The following is a 16482-nucleotide window of genomic DNA, read 5'->3' on the forward strand; positions in this document are numbered from 1 at the left end:
ATTTTTGAGACCTTCGTCTGATCGTGATTGGTCCATACTCGGTCCACCTTGGTTGTTTTTGAGACCTCCCATTTCTTGCAATTGGTCCTAATCATCACCTCAATTGTTTTGTTTTTCACCCTCCCTGAATGTGGTTGGTCTTAATTACCAGCTTTTTTTTCTGAGACATTCCTTAAAAACCCAAAAGATGTCCGTTACATTTGACTTCCATTGCAGAGAAAAAGAGAACCAAGTCCAAAGCTCACCATAAAGCAGTTCAGAAGGAGGTCAGAAAGCACCAAATATTATCATTAGTGTTGTATTCTGTTGTAGAAGACTGAATGAGAGAGTGGTTTTATTGTGGTTACGGGTTTGAACTTGCCACAATTATTTAATTTTGCCTGCTGACCAAAGGCGTGGTGCATATCCACGCTTGGTGTTTACCTTTACTTTGCTAGGCTTTGTCCATGAGAGCATTTAAACTGCAACATGTATTCACCCGTCCTTTCTCAGCTACCACTCAATCGATGGGTTTTACTCTGTTGCTGTAGCGATTGGCCTTGGAAGCAAAAAAAAAGAAGGCCAATTACAGATCAATACGTTCTTATTGACCTAAGAGAGTGAGCAGTCGGAGGAAGGCGCCGGGGGTTTGCTGTTAGGGGATGGTTTCATTAGTCAGATCGAGGGCAAATGAAGGGCTTTACAGTGTGTAGGATAAGGCATTAAAATGTTTAAACGCATACACTCACCCAAACGCCATTATGAAATGTGCAGCATCTGCATTCTTCAAGATCAAACTGCTGTAGCCCGGGAGGTATGTGTTTTGTTTTTGTTTTTTTGGCAGGAGGGCCTTTGACAAAATGAAGTATTAATAGGCTCAGCTGGGCTGAGGCCAGAACGAGCCTTCAAGTGGATATAAGTGGCAGTTTCACCCTGTACTAATAGGTAGCTTGATACGTTTTAGGTCAAAAGTGAACAAAGTCATTAGCATCTCTTGTATCTAATGATCAGCCATGGTCCACAGGTAGGACTGAAAAACGATATTTTGAAAGTAGTCTGACTTCTTGGAAGGTTGTTTTGAAGTCACAAATTAACAAACAACAGAAGAAACAATGGAGGAGATGATTTGACTCTGGTTTTATGTGAAGCACTCATTGAAGGGAGTAACCTTGCCTGTTATGTTTATTATTTATGACCATAGGTTAGATTTCCTTTGAAAGCTTTTCGAGGCTAAATGCAACCCAGGTAACAAAGGTAAGGCCACTAAGGTAAAATGCTAAAAGGTAACACTAGGCTCACCAGAAAGGGGACAGAAGGGCCAGAGCTTGTGCTGTGCCAGTGTCTGTGCAGTGTGAAGGAGCGACTTGAAAAGCTAACGCTAACGCTAAGGCTACAGCTCCTTAAGGCTAGCTAACTGCACACTTTGCTGAGAGGACAGCCACACTATCCATAACACTTGGGGAATAGTTACAGATATATTTTGGTGGAACTTCAATTGAAGCTACCTCTCTAGCCAGCCTGCAAACATTGTTAGCTCACTAGCCAGTTGATTAACCTCTGTCTTAGCTGGGGCTACTTCTGCCAAGCCGAACCTTTGCCTACTTAATGAATAACTTAAAAAACTTGCAATATTGGACCGAAATATTGCAATTAAATTTGCCCCCCCAAAATCGTTAACTACAGGTTGCTGATGCCTGAGGTTTTAGCTGTGAGTTCAGTACGGCTAGGACAGAGTTGTTTTCTCACAGTAGTGAGCTGTTGTTTCCCAGTTCTGGATCATGTTTAGCTGTTAGTGCTATTGATTCATGATTCAGGTGGGTCCGTGTGGGTCCATTTCTAAGAACTGGTGGCAGGCACGGGTCAGAAAATAAATCAACAATTGAAAAGATTGCCTCACACAGCTCTGTAGACCACAGTTCTCACGTATGTCTAAGCATGTGATGGTGTGTGTTTGACTGGAAGCTACAGTAGCTGCAGAAAAGAGGAATATATAAACATGTAGCACAGTGTGTGTGTGTGTGTGTGTGTGTGGTAGCTGTGAATAAATGAATAGGTGAGTAGGCGCTTTGTCCGTTTGCATGCACAGACATGCCAATAACTGTCAGGGGAATTCTTCTCCTGGATCAGCCAAACCCCCTGAGAGAGAAACTCCGTCATCCAGTCCAGCGGCCCAGAGAAACGCCGCATTTCACCATCACTCACAAACTCCAAGCCTGACAGACGCACACACTTTAGTCCGCTCCTATTTATTTACTACACAGAATTACTGCTTGATGCAGCGCTTGTAACTGCTTCCGGGAAAGTAGTTGTAGAGATGGCTGGGCGTCAGTTTGAATATTTGTATTCAAGTCATGTAGTCGATTCTTTTTGCTCATTGAATGTTACTGCAGTGGTTTAGAGCCAGCTACTTGTACAGTCTGATTTCCCACCATCCCTCTGCATGTCATATAAGTTAAAACCAAGCAAAGTAAAGATAAAAAGAAAAACAAATCTGACCCTTGTTTGAAAAAAATAAAAAAATTCAAATATATAACATTAAACATAATCCATATTGAAGTGATAGTATTCCAACACTGAAAATATAAAACAAAAATGAAATGCTAATAAAAATTACAAATCTTTAAAAAAATCTGAAAAAAGATGAAAGTGAAAATCTTTATTACCCATATAAATTCAATTATACATTAAAAAAGCTGAAAGTTACTTTTGATGAATAATTAAGATTTTAGAGCCGTATGACAATATCACAGAAGATTAGAAAACTCTAACCTTAGATTGAGATAAAAATAAAAAAAAAAATCATCTCTTACCTTAAAAAAAGCTTAAAATAATTTTTTAAAAGGGTCATTGAAAATGACAGTGCTCTAAACTTAGATTGCACTTATAAAGTAATTCATTAAAAACAAATTAAAATATAAGAAAAAATCATTCAATTAAATCAGTCATTTTGGTCATGGAGAAAGATTAAATTCAATTTTATAAATGTGTTATTTTTCTGTGGAAAGAAGAAACCTAATCTTTATGTAAAGATAAATTCCTTAAAAATGCATTTTATTACAAAAAATTAAACCATTGTCACAATTTTGTGTTTTCATGTGGCTTAAGATTGTGCAGAACATAAAGACATATTTTGTTTGTAAGAATAATAGTGCCATTTTAAATTTTTAATTTAATATTTGTTTTTACTTGAAGCAGTTTTTTGCACATGCTTGCACAGCAATGTAAAAATATGGGGGAAATAAGCAGAGTTTTAACCTTTATAATGACAGTTCACATTAGCATTAGCATTTTCTAATAGTGTTACATCAGGCCTCCATATGCACCTGTGACTCAACTAGCCTAGGGGCTGTGGTGTGTGTGTGTGTGTGTGTGTGTGTGTGTGTGTGTGTGTATATATATATGAAATCAGATCTGATTGGAGACCTCATACCTGCTCATTAGCACCAGCCCCACGCCCCAAAGGTTGCTGAGTAAATTGAAGTTGCCATGGAAACCTGCACTGGCTTCAAGACATGCACAATACTTTAGGCATGCGAGGGGGGGATGAGGAAGAGGAGCGTGAGGAAGGCTCACGTGGCACATGGTGGTGTCGCTTGTGAGTGTGTGGGTGGGGGAGTCAGGTGGTCATGAAATGACATGGTGTGTGTGTGTGTGTGTGTGTGTGTTGATTTATAGTATAATCTGCTCTGTCTGTCTACCTATCCATCCATTCATCCATCTCTCATTTTGCACTCTGCTAGCTCTAGGTGTGTGTTTACAATGTTAGTGCAGCAGTGATCATAACACACACTCACACGCTGACCCACAGACCCCTGAACAGGCCATTTTACGGGGATGACTGGAGGGTGAAATGGACACTGTATTGTCCATCACTCAGCAAGGCTTTGAGTATATTCACTGCCCCCTAGGCTCACACACACACACACACACACACACACACTTTGACACATATCCCAGCAGTCAGTCACATGACTGGAGGACCATGTGAGCACACACAGAGTGATGCAAGTCAACCACACTGCTTCTCTAGTCCTGAGTCTTTAGGATGAGCCTCTTTGGTGGCCCTCGCTCCTTGGCCAGGAGGCTCCTCTCGCCATCTCCCCAGAGCTGGCAAGAGCTGAGCTTTTAAGCTGCTGGGTGCTTGTTCCTGAACCAGCTCCAGCTGTCCGTGATCAGGGGAGGAGCGCACAAACTGGCGGGCGAACTGGCAACTTTGCATTCCTCCTGCCGTACAGTGTGGAGTATGTTATGGGTGTAACAACAGTGTGGTGCAACACCCATAGTTACAGGCCAGTGGTGTCACAGTGTGGTGTAACATTTAGCCACAGTCTCTTAGAGAAAACACTGGGTGATCACTGTATAAGAAGCTGCACCTTTTGTTCTCTTGGACAGTGGCTTGTGGGTACATACTGTACAGTAAAAAGAGTGCTATAATATCCGAAAGTAAATCTTTTTTTTTTTTTTTTTTTTGGTGAAAATTTGTCAGTTGAAAAGTGAGTCTTTTTGCAGCCAATGGAAAATTACATCTCTGGCCTAACCTCACTAACCTCATACAAAAAAACACAGTGTTTTCTCAGCCAGGATTCTCACCCTCTCCCTTGCACGCTCTCCTCTCCAAAGCAATTGGTACATAAGAGGCAATGTGCCAGCATTGCTGATCTAAATCAAAACATTCAGATCAGCAAATAATAAACAGTAAACAAACAACAGAAAAGCCGATTAATCGTGACCACCTTTTTCCTGTCTGCGCTTTTTCTGTGGCAGGATTGCAGTCGCGGAGCTTACAATTTCTCTCTTTCTCTCACACACAACTTCACACCTTTTTTCCGTCTTAAGTGTGTTTTTTTTCTTCCATTTATTCTCTGAACACTCCGATCTTGAGAGATCCCTACTGTCAGTGTGTTTCAGAAGGAGGCAGGACCGGTGGTTCATCTGTCCCGATTAAATATTGAGCAGGTAGAGGCCGCCGCTGCTCAAGCAATGCGGCATGTGTATGGAGTGGGATGAGGAGAGGTGGGATTTGATGGGAAAAGGATGAGTGCAAGTGAGAAAAAGAGAGAGTAGGATGGACAGACATAAAAAGTGTCTCAGAAAGAAATCTTCATCTCGTTCTTTTAGCTGTCGTAGAGTCGTAGCACCCCCTAGCATTAGAAATGCTCCTGACACTAGGATGGTAAGGACTTTACACGTCTCCTCAGATACACATTAACGCAGCCACTGTCTCTTATTCAACTGCGGCTGATGCAGCAGTGCCAGGCATCTGACACGCTCGGAGGAAAGCACCAGGTCCTCAGCTCCACCACACCGGCCAACTGACGCCTCTTTTGGCCAACATTACTTAAGAGTGATGAGGGCAAGGAGTGCCGTTTACCCGCCCTGACAGAAAGAATACTTTTACTCTATCATACAGTTGTGCTCTCTCGGGCTCCGGCCGCTGATGCCAAAGCAGCATGGCTAGGGATTCAAACTCTCGACCTGGGTCACTCCTGAAACCTCTTTTATTGTCTTCCTCAGACCACGCAGAAAGCAGCAGGTTTATTTTTCCCAACTGTTCCAACTGACAGCTGAAGAATTCTTCCGATTCCCTCGCTCCCTCCCTCTTCTCTGCACCATGAACTCTATCCATCATTCAATTCCACTTCATCCCTTCTCTTTCCTCCTGCTTCTCTCCTGCTGTTTTTGCTCTCTCCTTCTGCCTCCTCTCCTGCGCTCTCTCTCTTTCTCCATCCTTGAGTTTCTCTTTTTCAGCTCCTGTCTTTCGCTCCTGCATCTCTTTCGCGCACGGCTCTTGGAGACGGCGCAGCGTTGCTCTACATTAGAGCTGCTTTCTTGTTTGCCTCTTTCACTCACCCGCGCGCTTTCTCTCTCTCTCTCTCTCTCTCTCGCACGCTCCTCCGCTCATCCCTCCCCCTCCTCATTTTCTCTGTCTCTCTCTCTCTCTCTCTCTCTCTCTCTCCGGTGCACTTGTTCTCCCGTTGCCTGTGGATCCGCTGCCGCGCTTTTTTCCAGCATCTGCTGCTGCTCCAGGACTCTCCGCTTGCACTGGATCTCCCTATCCCCCTGTGGATCTTCCTTGGGGAGGGGGGGGAGAAGGAGGGGTCAGGACGCAGGGGGCCAGGGGCCAGGGGACCGGACAAAGGGGCTAGTCGTGTCAGCGTGGGGTTTGGTGGGGGGGTGCCGCTTGCGCGCTTTCCCGTCCGGATTCCTCGCGAGGGTCATGCTCCTTGAGCTGAGCGGCGCTGGGATTCTGGGATTTGGCCGGACGCCGACCGCACCCCGCCGCCCCGATGTGGGGCCCTTTCCCGGACGCAGGGAATGTCCGGCCGGGAGCCACAGCGAACCAGCTGGACGCTCCGCGGCCCCTCAACTGGACCATCCGGAAACTGTGCCATGCCGCCTTCCTGCCTTCTGTCCGGCTGCTGAAGGTACCTGGCAAGCGTTCGTGGGACAAGTGTGTGTGTGGGGGGGAGGGGGGGGCAGTCTTGCATGGGTCAACAAGCCTTTTAAGCTATCGCAGAGTGGTCAGGGTTGTGGTCATACTTTATTGTAATCTTTTATATTGTTCCTGCTCCTTTTCCGCTTCTTTTTGCTTGTCTTTCCACCAGAAGTTAGAGGCAAATCAGTTCAGGAGAGAGGAAAGGGGAGGGAAGCTTCTTCGGAGCACTGAAGATCTATTTTTGCTCGTCTTTCAAACGCGCTGAAAGTGAATTAGCTTCTCCGATGATGCGCAGACAGGAGCAGGGTTTCTCCACACACACAGGGAATGAGAAATGCCCAGTCGATGGCAGAAGGCAGAATGAGAGAGAGAGAGAGAGAGAGAGAGAGAGAGAGAGAGAGCAGGTGGCTCTGTTGGCTGGGCTGTTCCTTCATTATTGGATAATGATAGATGCTGTGGCTTTGTGGTGGCATGTTGCCTGGAGTCTTCTTTCAGTCCACTCTATTAAAAAAAAAACCTTGCACAACGGAGAAGACAGTCTCTTCAATGGTCTGTTGGGCTTCCCTTCCAGTCTTCTAATCCTACCTATTTTTGTCTTCCTTTCTGCCTTTGATTGGTTGCATTGGATTGTTTTTTGCTCTAATGCTTTGCAGAGACCTTCAGAGATGGTTTCATGGTTTGTCATGCACTTGTCAGACCATGTCTTGGTCAGCTTTGTGCATCTAATTGCCTGATGTTAGTGCAAGGATGGAAATATGGGTCAGATCATGTGTAGGGAAGGCAAGGATGGGGGAAAGGGCTTTGGAGGTTGTGCTTCAGAGCATTAGAAGTCTACAAATTGACTTCTGATGGCATGGGTGCTGGTTGAAGATCAGGTGGAACAATTCCCCAGTCCGACTAAAACAAGCTTTGCGTTTTGAGGTGCTTCCTCTGGAGCTGAATGAGATGCGCTGGTCACAGCATCCCCTTCAGTTTCCCCGAGTCACAGCAGGGAAGCAGAAACCAATACAGCACCAGGATGTTGATGGGGGTAAGTCTCAGGTTGCACCACAATACCGGGTCTGAAATCTGGGTCAGTTTTCAACCAGTTCCCAAAGAGATTGGGATGAAAGCAAGCACGTCAGTGACCTTACACTTCTTTAAGCCTCCTACCAAGCGTTTCAGATGCGTTGCCAGTGACGCTAACGGATATTTGGAAGAGTATAAATAAAAAGGAAGATCGGCAAGGACCTCTCACTGAGCGTTGATTACACCCATCACCACAGAATCCGTTATAGTAAGAAGGCTGTTTGCTCTGAAGTAAAAATATCTCCAACTAGCTCAAGCGCAGAGGGAGCGAGCTGTGTGAATGTACTAAAAATAAGCCTGGGAATGGAGCGCAATTCTATTTATCAGCGCAAGGTGTTTGAATTGATTACAGGGTGGATTTTCAGGTCGATGCTTGTGTCAGTGCTGTCTAGAGAACACATTTTTCCTCCCGGACTGAGATATGAGCAGTTGTACACATTTTACTGGCAGCACGGGTTCTCTGTTCACAGGAATTTCCCAGTGTTTGGTCGCACTTGTTTACGTGGATCAGTCCTGAAAAGATGTCGTTACTGATGGTGGTGACTGAGAGGCCTTTCATTATGAAGGCAAAATCTGCACCATTGTGTGCTGACGGATGGCACATTGGACTTCATTGATTTGTAGTGGATTGCTGTGCTCTTGTGTTGTGTGCTGCACAGTGTAGTCTATTGATTTAGATGGGGCAGAACTAATGGTATGTAATTCAAGGGTAAAACGTAGCCCTGTAATATTGACCCACATCAGTAAAGTCGTAACACCACTGACAAGATTATGACTACACTTAGACCCAAAGATATTGTAGATACTGTATTGATGTTACATTTTTTTTCTATTTGAAAATCGCCTAACGATTCATCATGACATCACAATGACATCATTCGTTTTTATCAGAAATTATTTAGTTGAGATTTTTCAAGAAGACTGTTTTCTAATGGTTGCACAATCCAAAGCAACCACCTGGGATACCATAGCAAACCACCTAGAAATTCAGAGTACCAAAGCAACCACTTAACATCTACAAATTAGAAACACCATCCCACCCACCTGAGATACCATAGCAAACACATAGCAACTCTATGGCATCCATAGATGGGATACTACAGCCACCACCTAGTAACGCCATAGCAACACACATAACGGTGCAATAGCATCCATCTAGTGACCATTTAACAACACCATAGCAGCCACCTGGGATACCATAGCACCTATCTAGCAACCACTTAGCAACACCATTGCATCCACCTGAGAGACCATTGCAATCATCTAGCAACAACATAGACATCACATAGCAACGCTATAGCATCCATCTAGCAACCACTTAGGGATACCATAGCAACCATCTAGCGACACTGTAGCACCCATCTAGCAATCACATAGCAACACAATAGCAATAATCTTGGACACCATAGCACCCATCTATCAACCACTCAGCAACATCATATCACCCATATTGCAACAGTTAGCAACACAACAACACATATCTTGGAAACAGCCTTAGAAAGCACCTGGGATACCATGGCAACCATCTTGCACCATCATAGCAACCGCCTAGTACAGAGGTGGGTTGCGGGGGCCAGGAATGCGGAGGGGTCCAGCACAGTTTGCTGATTTCCCTGCTCTAACAGACCTACTGTACCTGGCAATTAGCAGGTAAGTTAAATCATGTGTACCTGAGCAGGAAAAGCACAAACCTGTGGATAAATTTGTCCTGGCATAGCAACACCATACAGGTTCACCCCGTTGACCCCATAGCAACAGCCTGGCAACTGAATCATTTGAATGCATTTTACAGTGGAAAATGTCAGTAGTCGTAGTTTTTTGTTTACGGGTTAGAACAGAGAAGACACGCACAATGTTCTGTGGTTCATTCTTATTACTGACCTCACTTTTATGACCCTGGAGTTACGGCATCCCATTGGCCCCGCGGTGGTAGAGAGGACCACAGGGTCATGTATCACTGCATGTGATATTACACTGTCACTGCATGTGCTGCGTTATTAGATGGTGTCCCTGACCTTCGTCTATGATGTCGAAATTCTTTTGACCACAGGAGCCAGGGCCGTAACACGCTCCAGAGCTCAGGTCTGGTGACCTCATCTCTGCAGTACACACATGGCTTTCCGTCAGACATGCATCTGACCCAACCTCTTGACTTTCCTGGCTAGCTTTGGCATTTATGCTACGGTGCACTGTTCACATTCACTCTCCGTGTGGATGAGTGAAGGGGTTTGTTGTTGGTAGGTTAAGCTGGTAAAGCAATGGAGGGTTTTGGTCGGTAGTTGGTTTAATGGACAATCCTCTGGCAATAAATGTGTACAAGCCTCTTGTACGTTGAACCGTACCATGAAGGTTGACCCTTCCTCCTCCTTGTCTTAACTTTAAAATCAAAAGCAAGGACATCAAGATCCCAGATCAAGATCCCAGATCCCAAGATCAAGATCCTAGTAAGTCCTCCTTGGGGGTCTATAGTTGGAAACAATAGCTCAACCTCTAGCCCTTCTGTATCTGACCACAGAATCATTTTTGTCTAGATCTGTAGTGGGCCACCTGCCCGGTTTCTAATGAGGTGCCTAGTGAGCGTAGATGGAGGCTCAAGGTTTTCTACATTCTGCCTGCTAAAAGACCATTTCTATGCAGTCAGTGAAGCAACCCCTCACAGTTTCAGCAGCTAATCTAACGGTAATGAAAATACAAGTGAGGAAATTCAGCAGCTAATCTAATTTACTCATACCTCCATTAATTATGAGCCAACAGGGGACAATAAATCAACCCCAATTTGACAGGGTGTGTCTACAAGAGTAAACACTGTGAAATGCAAACATTCATCTCTTTTCAGGATGCGATGCTTTCTGAGGCAACAAAGCATTGCCAGGTTTTGGCCTAACCAGCAAAATTGATAGCTCGTTAATTACGCCCCCTATATCTACAGCATGCTGTAGTAACATCTGGATCCAGTTCAGTTGTGATCCGCTTCATTTCATGAACAGTACTATTTCATATGTTTTGGGTCCAGTCAGTCATCAAATTTTAGATCCAGGCAGATCCAGAGCCCCATCCGCCCAAAGCACCTTCGACCAAACTGCACACTGCACAGGGTGCCATTCCTTGATCAACACATTCACAGAGAGTTGCCTAACCCTGGTCCAGGTGATCTGTCACTCTGCAGAGTTTAGCTACACAACCCTACACATCTGATCCAGACAATGAAGGTCTTTGTGTGTTGAATCTTTCTCCTCCGATACATGCAAAGCTGCCTCTTTACTGCCTCTTTTCAAACTACAGCCAATACGACATCGCTGAGCATCCGACACACTCAGATGAAAAGTCCCCTGCTCCGTCACGCCAGCTGACACACGCCTGTGCCATCTTCAGGGTAGGGCAGGGCAAGGAGGGCCTCCAGGACAGTAACCTAGAACCAACCCCAATCGCCAACCCTGCTCCTGGTGATCTACCTCTTTGCAGAACCTAACTGACTTCTGACTCTACTTGATGCATCTAGTTACTGACTTGTATGGGGTGTGTTAGATTTAGGTGGGAGGTGAAATCTGCAGTAAAGTTGAGCTCCTGGACCAGGAGTAGGAACCTTTTCTCCTCCTAACCCTGTTCCCCCGCACATTTTAGTGTTCACCCTGCTGCCAACACATGTGATTTGTCTAATCATCTAATTAGTGTGCAGGACGGGGTGTTTCCAGGACCAGGGTCGGGAGCCGCCACTGGAGAATGTGCACTACTAGACTCATTGAGTAGAGGAGTGATTCTCAACCCTAATCCTGAAGCACCATGTGCCCTGCACAGTTTAGTATTTCCCTTGCCCCCAATACTCTAGAGTCAGGCAATTAACAAACCTTCCCTAAGCGAGTGAGATACAGCCAAGGAAACTCCAGGAGCAGGATTGGGCACCCCTATTGATTTTGAGTGCTTGCCCAATGTTTGTGTGTGCAAAGTTTCCAAAGAGAGTGTACGTGTGTGTGTGTGTGTGTGTGTGTGCGTGCGTGCGTGTGCTTTGCAACAAGTTTTTGCAACAGATTCCATCATCCGTGAAGTAATTGACAGGCCGAGAAGTGTGACATTGCTTTAGTGTTAGCTCAACTAGCAGCAGGTTAGATAAGTCTGTCAATTAGACGATAATTAAGATGAACGAGATGTGAGCATGTACCTGGATGGCAGGAAACCCATAGGGAGAAGAAAGCAGAGAGAGGAAGCTAAGTAGGAGGATAACAACAACTGTAGAGCGAGGAGAAAGCAAATGAGAGGGAAACGGACAAGAGCGAGAGTGTTTCGGAGGGAAAGACCGCCAGAGTAAGTAAGGTGTAATCTCCGTTGATGGGTGTTTGTGCTCCTGGCATCTCGTGTGTTGGATGCCGGAGCCTAATGCACTCGTCCACTCTCCAGCTGCACGCTGCCTTATGCAGAATGTATGAGGCCTGTATAATGCATCCATTTAGCCATTTAAACACCCCACGGTTCACTGTCTTGACCGCTCTCTCGCAAACTGATTCATCCTTCTGCAGCGGTTGGATTGCATTTGGCATTCTGGCCGTCTGTCAGACCTTTGGAAAAGGCCTTTTATGCTCTGTGCTGTGGTGGCGGATGAGCGCATGGCCGCTGTAGCTGTGATTGGTCACTGTAGCTGCTGTGTCTGATGAAGGCTTGAGCCACTCAACAGCCACTTTATTAGACAGTGAGTGAGTACAGTTAGAGACTCTAACCCATCTGTTGGTCACAGTTTGTGTTAGCAGTCTTCTAGACTTTCATCAGGGGTCCGTTTCTGACCACAGAGACCCTCTCAATCTAGAAGTGACATCACTGTACACAGTACCATAAAGTACCATGTCAGTGAATAAACCCCAACCCCAAACCTAACCATGTGACTGGTTGAACATGGTGGAACATGAGTGGAAGCACAAGGTAAGTGTTTCTAGTATGGTGGCCAGTGAGTGGAAGTGCAAGATAAATGGTGTTTCATATAAAGTGGCCTGTGGGAGGACATAGAGAGTAGGGGCTTCTAATAAAATGGTCAGTGAGTGGAAAAACAACATAGTAGGTGTTTCTAATAAAGTTGCCAGTGAGGTTACTCCTCGTTTGATTGAACACATGGCTAACAGAGATCAGAAAAACGCCCAGTTTGCCTGATTGCCATAGAGGATAATCTGATTTCCTTCCACATCCTCCTCGCAGGCCTGAGCAAACCCCATCACGTCTGTGCAAATATTCAGTTAGCATTTAGCAGAGCACGATTTAACTCCGTTATCCTTCCTGATTAATAATTAAGATAGCCGTTGGGGGGGATCCTTGTTCGTTGAAATTATCAATTAGTTCTCAAATCAAATGCGGACCGATTCAAACAGTCGACCCGAATCTGATGGAAGTGAGCAACGGCGATATGTGAGAGTAACTCACTGCATCATAAAACCCACAAAGATTTGGGTTCATGCTGTTTACACTCCGCGTCACAACTGGCGACATCACGATTTCTCATTCTGACAGTCTCATCTTTCTTTTCCTCTTTTTTCTTTCCTTTGCTGCCGTCTTGGTTGGAGTGTGTAATATTTTAGCGGTATCAGTGTGTCCGTACATCGAGAACTTCTGATCGGATCCTAAAAAAGACAGATTTGGCCCAAGCATAGAGTGTCTGTAAACAAGGGGACACTAACAACATGTAGAAGATTGCATGTATTGTAGCAAATGTATTTTAATATATATTTTTACCAATTGTTTCATTTCTCTCCTCTTCCTTCTCTTAAAGGGCTTATTTGCACAGATGTTACATTCATTTTAACAGATTATGGTAATGCAAAAATCTCCACATTTGCAAATTTCAGTGAAAGTCAGTGTAAAAAATTGTTTTTCCAAGTCATTTTGGAGCATTTCTGTTGGTCCATTATAAACGTTTGACACAAAGTAGAGCACAAATTTTAAAATATGAAATATGTACAAAACAGCCTGGTTATTATCAGTTAAATGTAAAGTGTCCTCTGCATTGGACATTATAAAGTAAACACACCACAATTTTTTTATATAAAATAAAATATGAAGATATAAATAAATCAAACAAACAAATAAAATCCATCTACACATACCTTTGGGGCACATAAAATATGACCAGAAGGTTGCCTGACCTACGGCTGTTTACTGACTGTTTATTGTTTTAGCCCAATATTGTTTAATGATCTAAACATTATTGTTTATATCATGTAATTAATGCAAACCCCTGCAGCTCTGAGAGTAGCAGTTTCCCCAATAACAGTTTGCTAACTTAGGAATGCCCACGACTCACTAAAGCCACACAACAAAAAGCATGGCTAATGCTGAAGGAAGCTACCTACCTAACATTACAGCTTTTCCCCTATAACAGTCATCTAACCGGAGCCTTTCCTTCTTTACTTAAGAATAAATGTATGTAGTTAACTACCTGCTAAAGCAACCAATACTGACAGAAATCATGGAATGTTCATAAAGTATTATTATTAGTATATAAAGTATTATTAATTAATCTTATAAGCGCAAGCATTTTATTTCATCAGCTTTTCACTTTGTAAGCAGCTGCTAGCATAAAGCAGTGTGTTTTTTTTTTATGTTTTGGTTTTTGAAGTATGTAAGATAATCGTAGCAGATGTTTATACTGATTCCATTTCTTAAACTGAAAGCTTTTATTTATAGTGCAGGGACATGTTAGCCTGTTAGCCGCCTTCCAAGCTTGTGCCAAGCTAAATCCCAGAGATGACCGCAGACACGCATGCATTCGTACGTTCTCTGCTGTACTACGCCTGTACAATCGGTAAAAGACACTAGGGTGATGTTAGCTTTCCATTTCAGTAGGTAAGACGCTCTTCATGTATCTTCTGCACTCAAATATCTCCAAGTGTCGGGATGTTATTTGTGCCATGTTGCCCATTCTGCCCGTAATGCCCCATAAAAAGAGGTCCCAGAGAGGATCTCGGAGGCATGTCTGATGGGACAGCACTGCATTCCAGAAGCCCATTTTCCATCCATTCAGTACTTCTATGTGCTTGTGTTTACTGTCTTCATTAGGCAAGCGAGTTAATCCAGTGGCGTGTGTGAAATCATGATTATGGTATTAATATGTTTACAAGCTGAAGCTTGTGTCGGCTCCTTTGCTCTCAATGATATTTATTTATTTAATTACTTGTTTGTTTGTTTGTTTATTTATTTGTTAAAATCTGAATTGAAGTAGTTGAATGTGTGCTGACCATCATGTTAAAATTAAATCCGAATGCTAGGATTACCATTTTTATGTAAAAAACAGAAGACACTGGGGTGGATAGTCATGTGTACCCAGAGTCCTCTTTTTTTATGAAAGCTAAAAATATGGCCATCCTAGCATTTGGGTCAAGTGTTTTTAAGATGATGATCAGCACACATGGTGAGTCTAAACTTTTGACCAGTACTAAAAGTAAATAGCAGTTGGTTCTTTACATTGTATACAAATGATTTGGAATTGAATCTTTGTACGTTGACTTTAAGATCAGAATTTTAGAAAGATTAGTTAATGTAAAGTTGGCATTTTGAAGATACAGGGTTTTTGTGTGACAGTGACATTAAATATGTTTTACACATTTATAATTGTATATGCTGCTATATGGCTGAAATATGTCCCATATTTGAAAATTTTTAAATAAGTTGGCTTATATGTCACATTAATTTCATGTCCATATATTGTAATATAAGCCATACATCATATATGATACATTGCCATATATCGAATTTGTCAATGTCAGATCTGAATGGGCAGGTTTGATTTTCTTTTCCTTCAAAAAGCCAATCCTATTAATTGACATTATAAAAAGTAATGTATAAATTAAAATGACAGTTATTTTGGTGGTCTATAAATATTACTGTCCTTACAAGTGTGAAATAGGAGGAATTTATGGTATGCTGGAGGTTCTTTAGTTTGAAACTGGAGGAACATCTTTAAATGCTTTGAGGAACCTTCCTTGAAGGTTCCCCCACACTTTCAAACTGAACGGCCTCCAGAAAATCCTCAAGGATATTATACTTTTAATAGTGTACAAAATAAGTTTATTATCTGGAATTCTAAAAACCAGCATGGTCAGGTCAGGCTGGTTGACCAGCGTAGGGTTTTCATTTGAGTTTAGATGGTTTAGCTGGTCTACCAGCATGGCCGAATTGAGCAAACTATTCAACCTGTTTGATTGGCTTGTAAACATGTCTACTCCTCCACTACAGTCACAAAAAAGTAGACTCCAGAGTGGAGCTGGGAGATATGGAAACTTTTTCTATCATGACATTTTGCGATATGTGTTATTTATCGCAATATTTTGTCATGTAGAAACTGGATAAAATGCACCAACAGCATAATTAAAAAAAAAAAAAACTACTATCCAAATACTCATACTCATACTGAGTAACGTGATTTTTACACTTTGCACTCCATTGAATTAAATATGACTGATTACACCCTTTTGTGATGAAACGTACACACTCATAAAAGCATATTGTGTACCACAATAACAAAATTGACCATGGTACGATTAAATATTGTCATATTGCCCAGCTCTGCTCCAGAGTGGAATTTTCTGATTAAGTAGCTCAGAAAACCACTTTGTGATGCTATACATTAAAGGTGGGTATTTTTAAAAAATTACAATGACTTTTTTTTCTGTGAACTGGCTAACGCAAAAAAAAAAACCCAGACAGCTAACGTTACAGCTATCAGTGTTTGTTTGCCTCTACGTCAAGGGCTTTGCTAAGGGTTAGGATTTCTTTATTTATCGTGAGGGAATTCCCCAGTTTTATGGAACTGACGAGGCTAAGGGAGGCAGTGCTATGTTATAGAGCATTACCAAACACAACAAGTACCACAGTAAATGCTAGTTTTAGACTGGATATCTTTAAGAAGACGTGAAGACTTCTAAACTACATTATAATCTTCAGCACTTTCAGTTGCAGGTTATCACTTTAAGATTAAACAGGCCTTAATGTAAAAGCCTGTCCTCTCAGAGTAGTCTAAATAATTT

General features: G+C 43.0%; 1 protein-coding gene across 10 annotated transcripts in view; it reads left to right on the forward strand.

Annotated features, from left to right (window-relative positions):
- The window catches only part of trpm3 (transient receptor potential cation channel, subfamily M, member 3), a 175203-nt gene that overhangs the window by 30592 nt on the left and 128129 nt on the right, over window positions 1-16482 (forward strand). For 3 of the 10 annotated variants that reach the window (XM_072664999.1, XM_072665001.1, XM_072665003.1), the window contains exon 1: window positions 6144-6404. The exons of 6 other annotated variants lie outside the window; for them this stretch is intronic. In XM_072664999.1, the coding sequence (XP_072521100.1) occupies window positions 6267-6404 (138 nt within the window). In that variant the 5' untranslated portion in view covers window positions 6144-6266. Of the gene's footprint in view, window positions 1-6142; window positions 6405-16482 lie in introns of those variants that run through there. One more of the 10 variants, XM_072665002.1, reaches the window with a different exon arrangement.

The sequence above is a fragment of the Salminus brasiliensis genome, chromosome 20 (genome assembly GCF_030463535.1).
Source record: "Salminus brasiliensis chromosome 20, fSalBra1.hap2, whole genome shotgun sequence".
NCBI classification, from domain to species: Eukaryota; Metazoa; Chordata; class Actinopteri; order Characiformes; family Bryconidae; genus Salminus; species Salminus brasiliensis.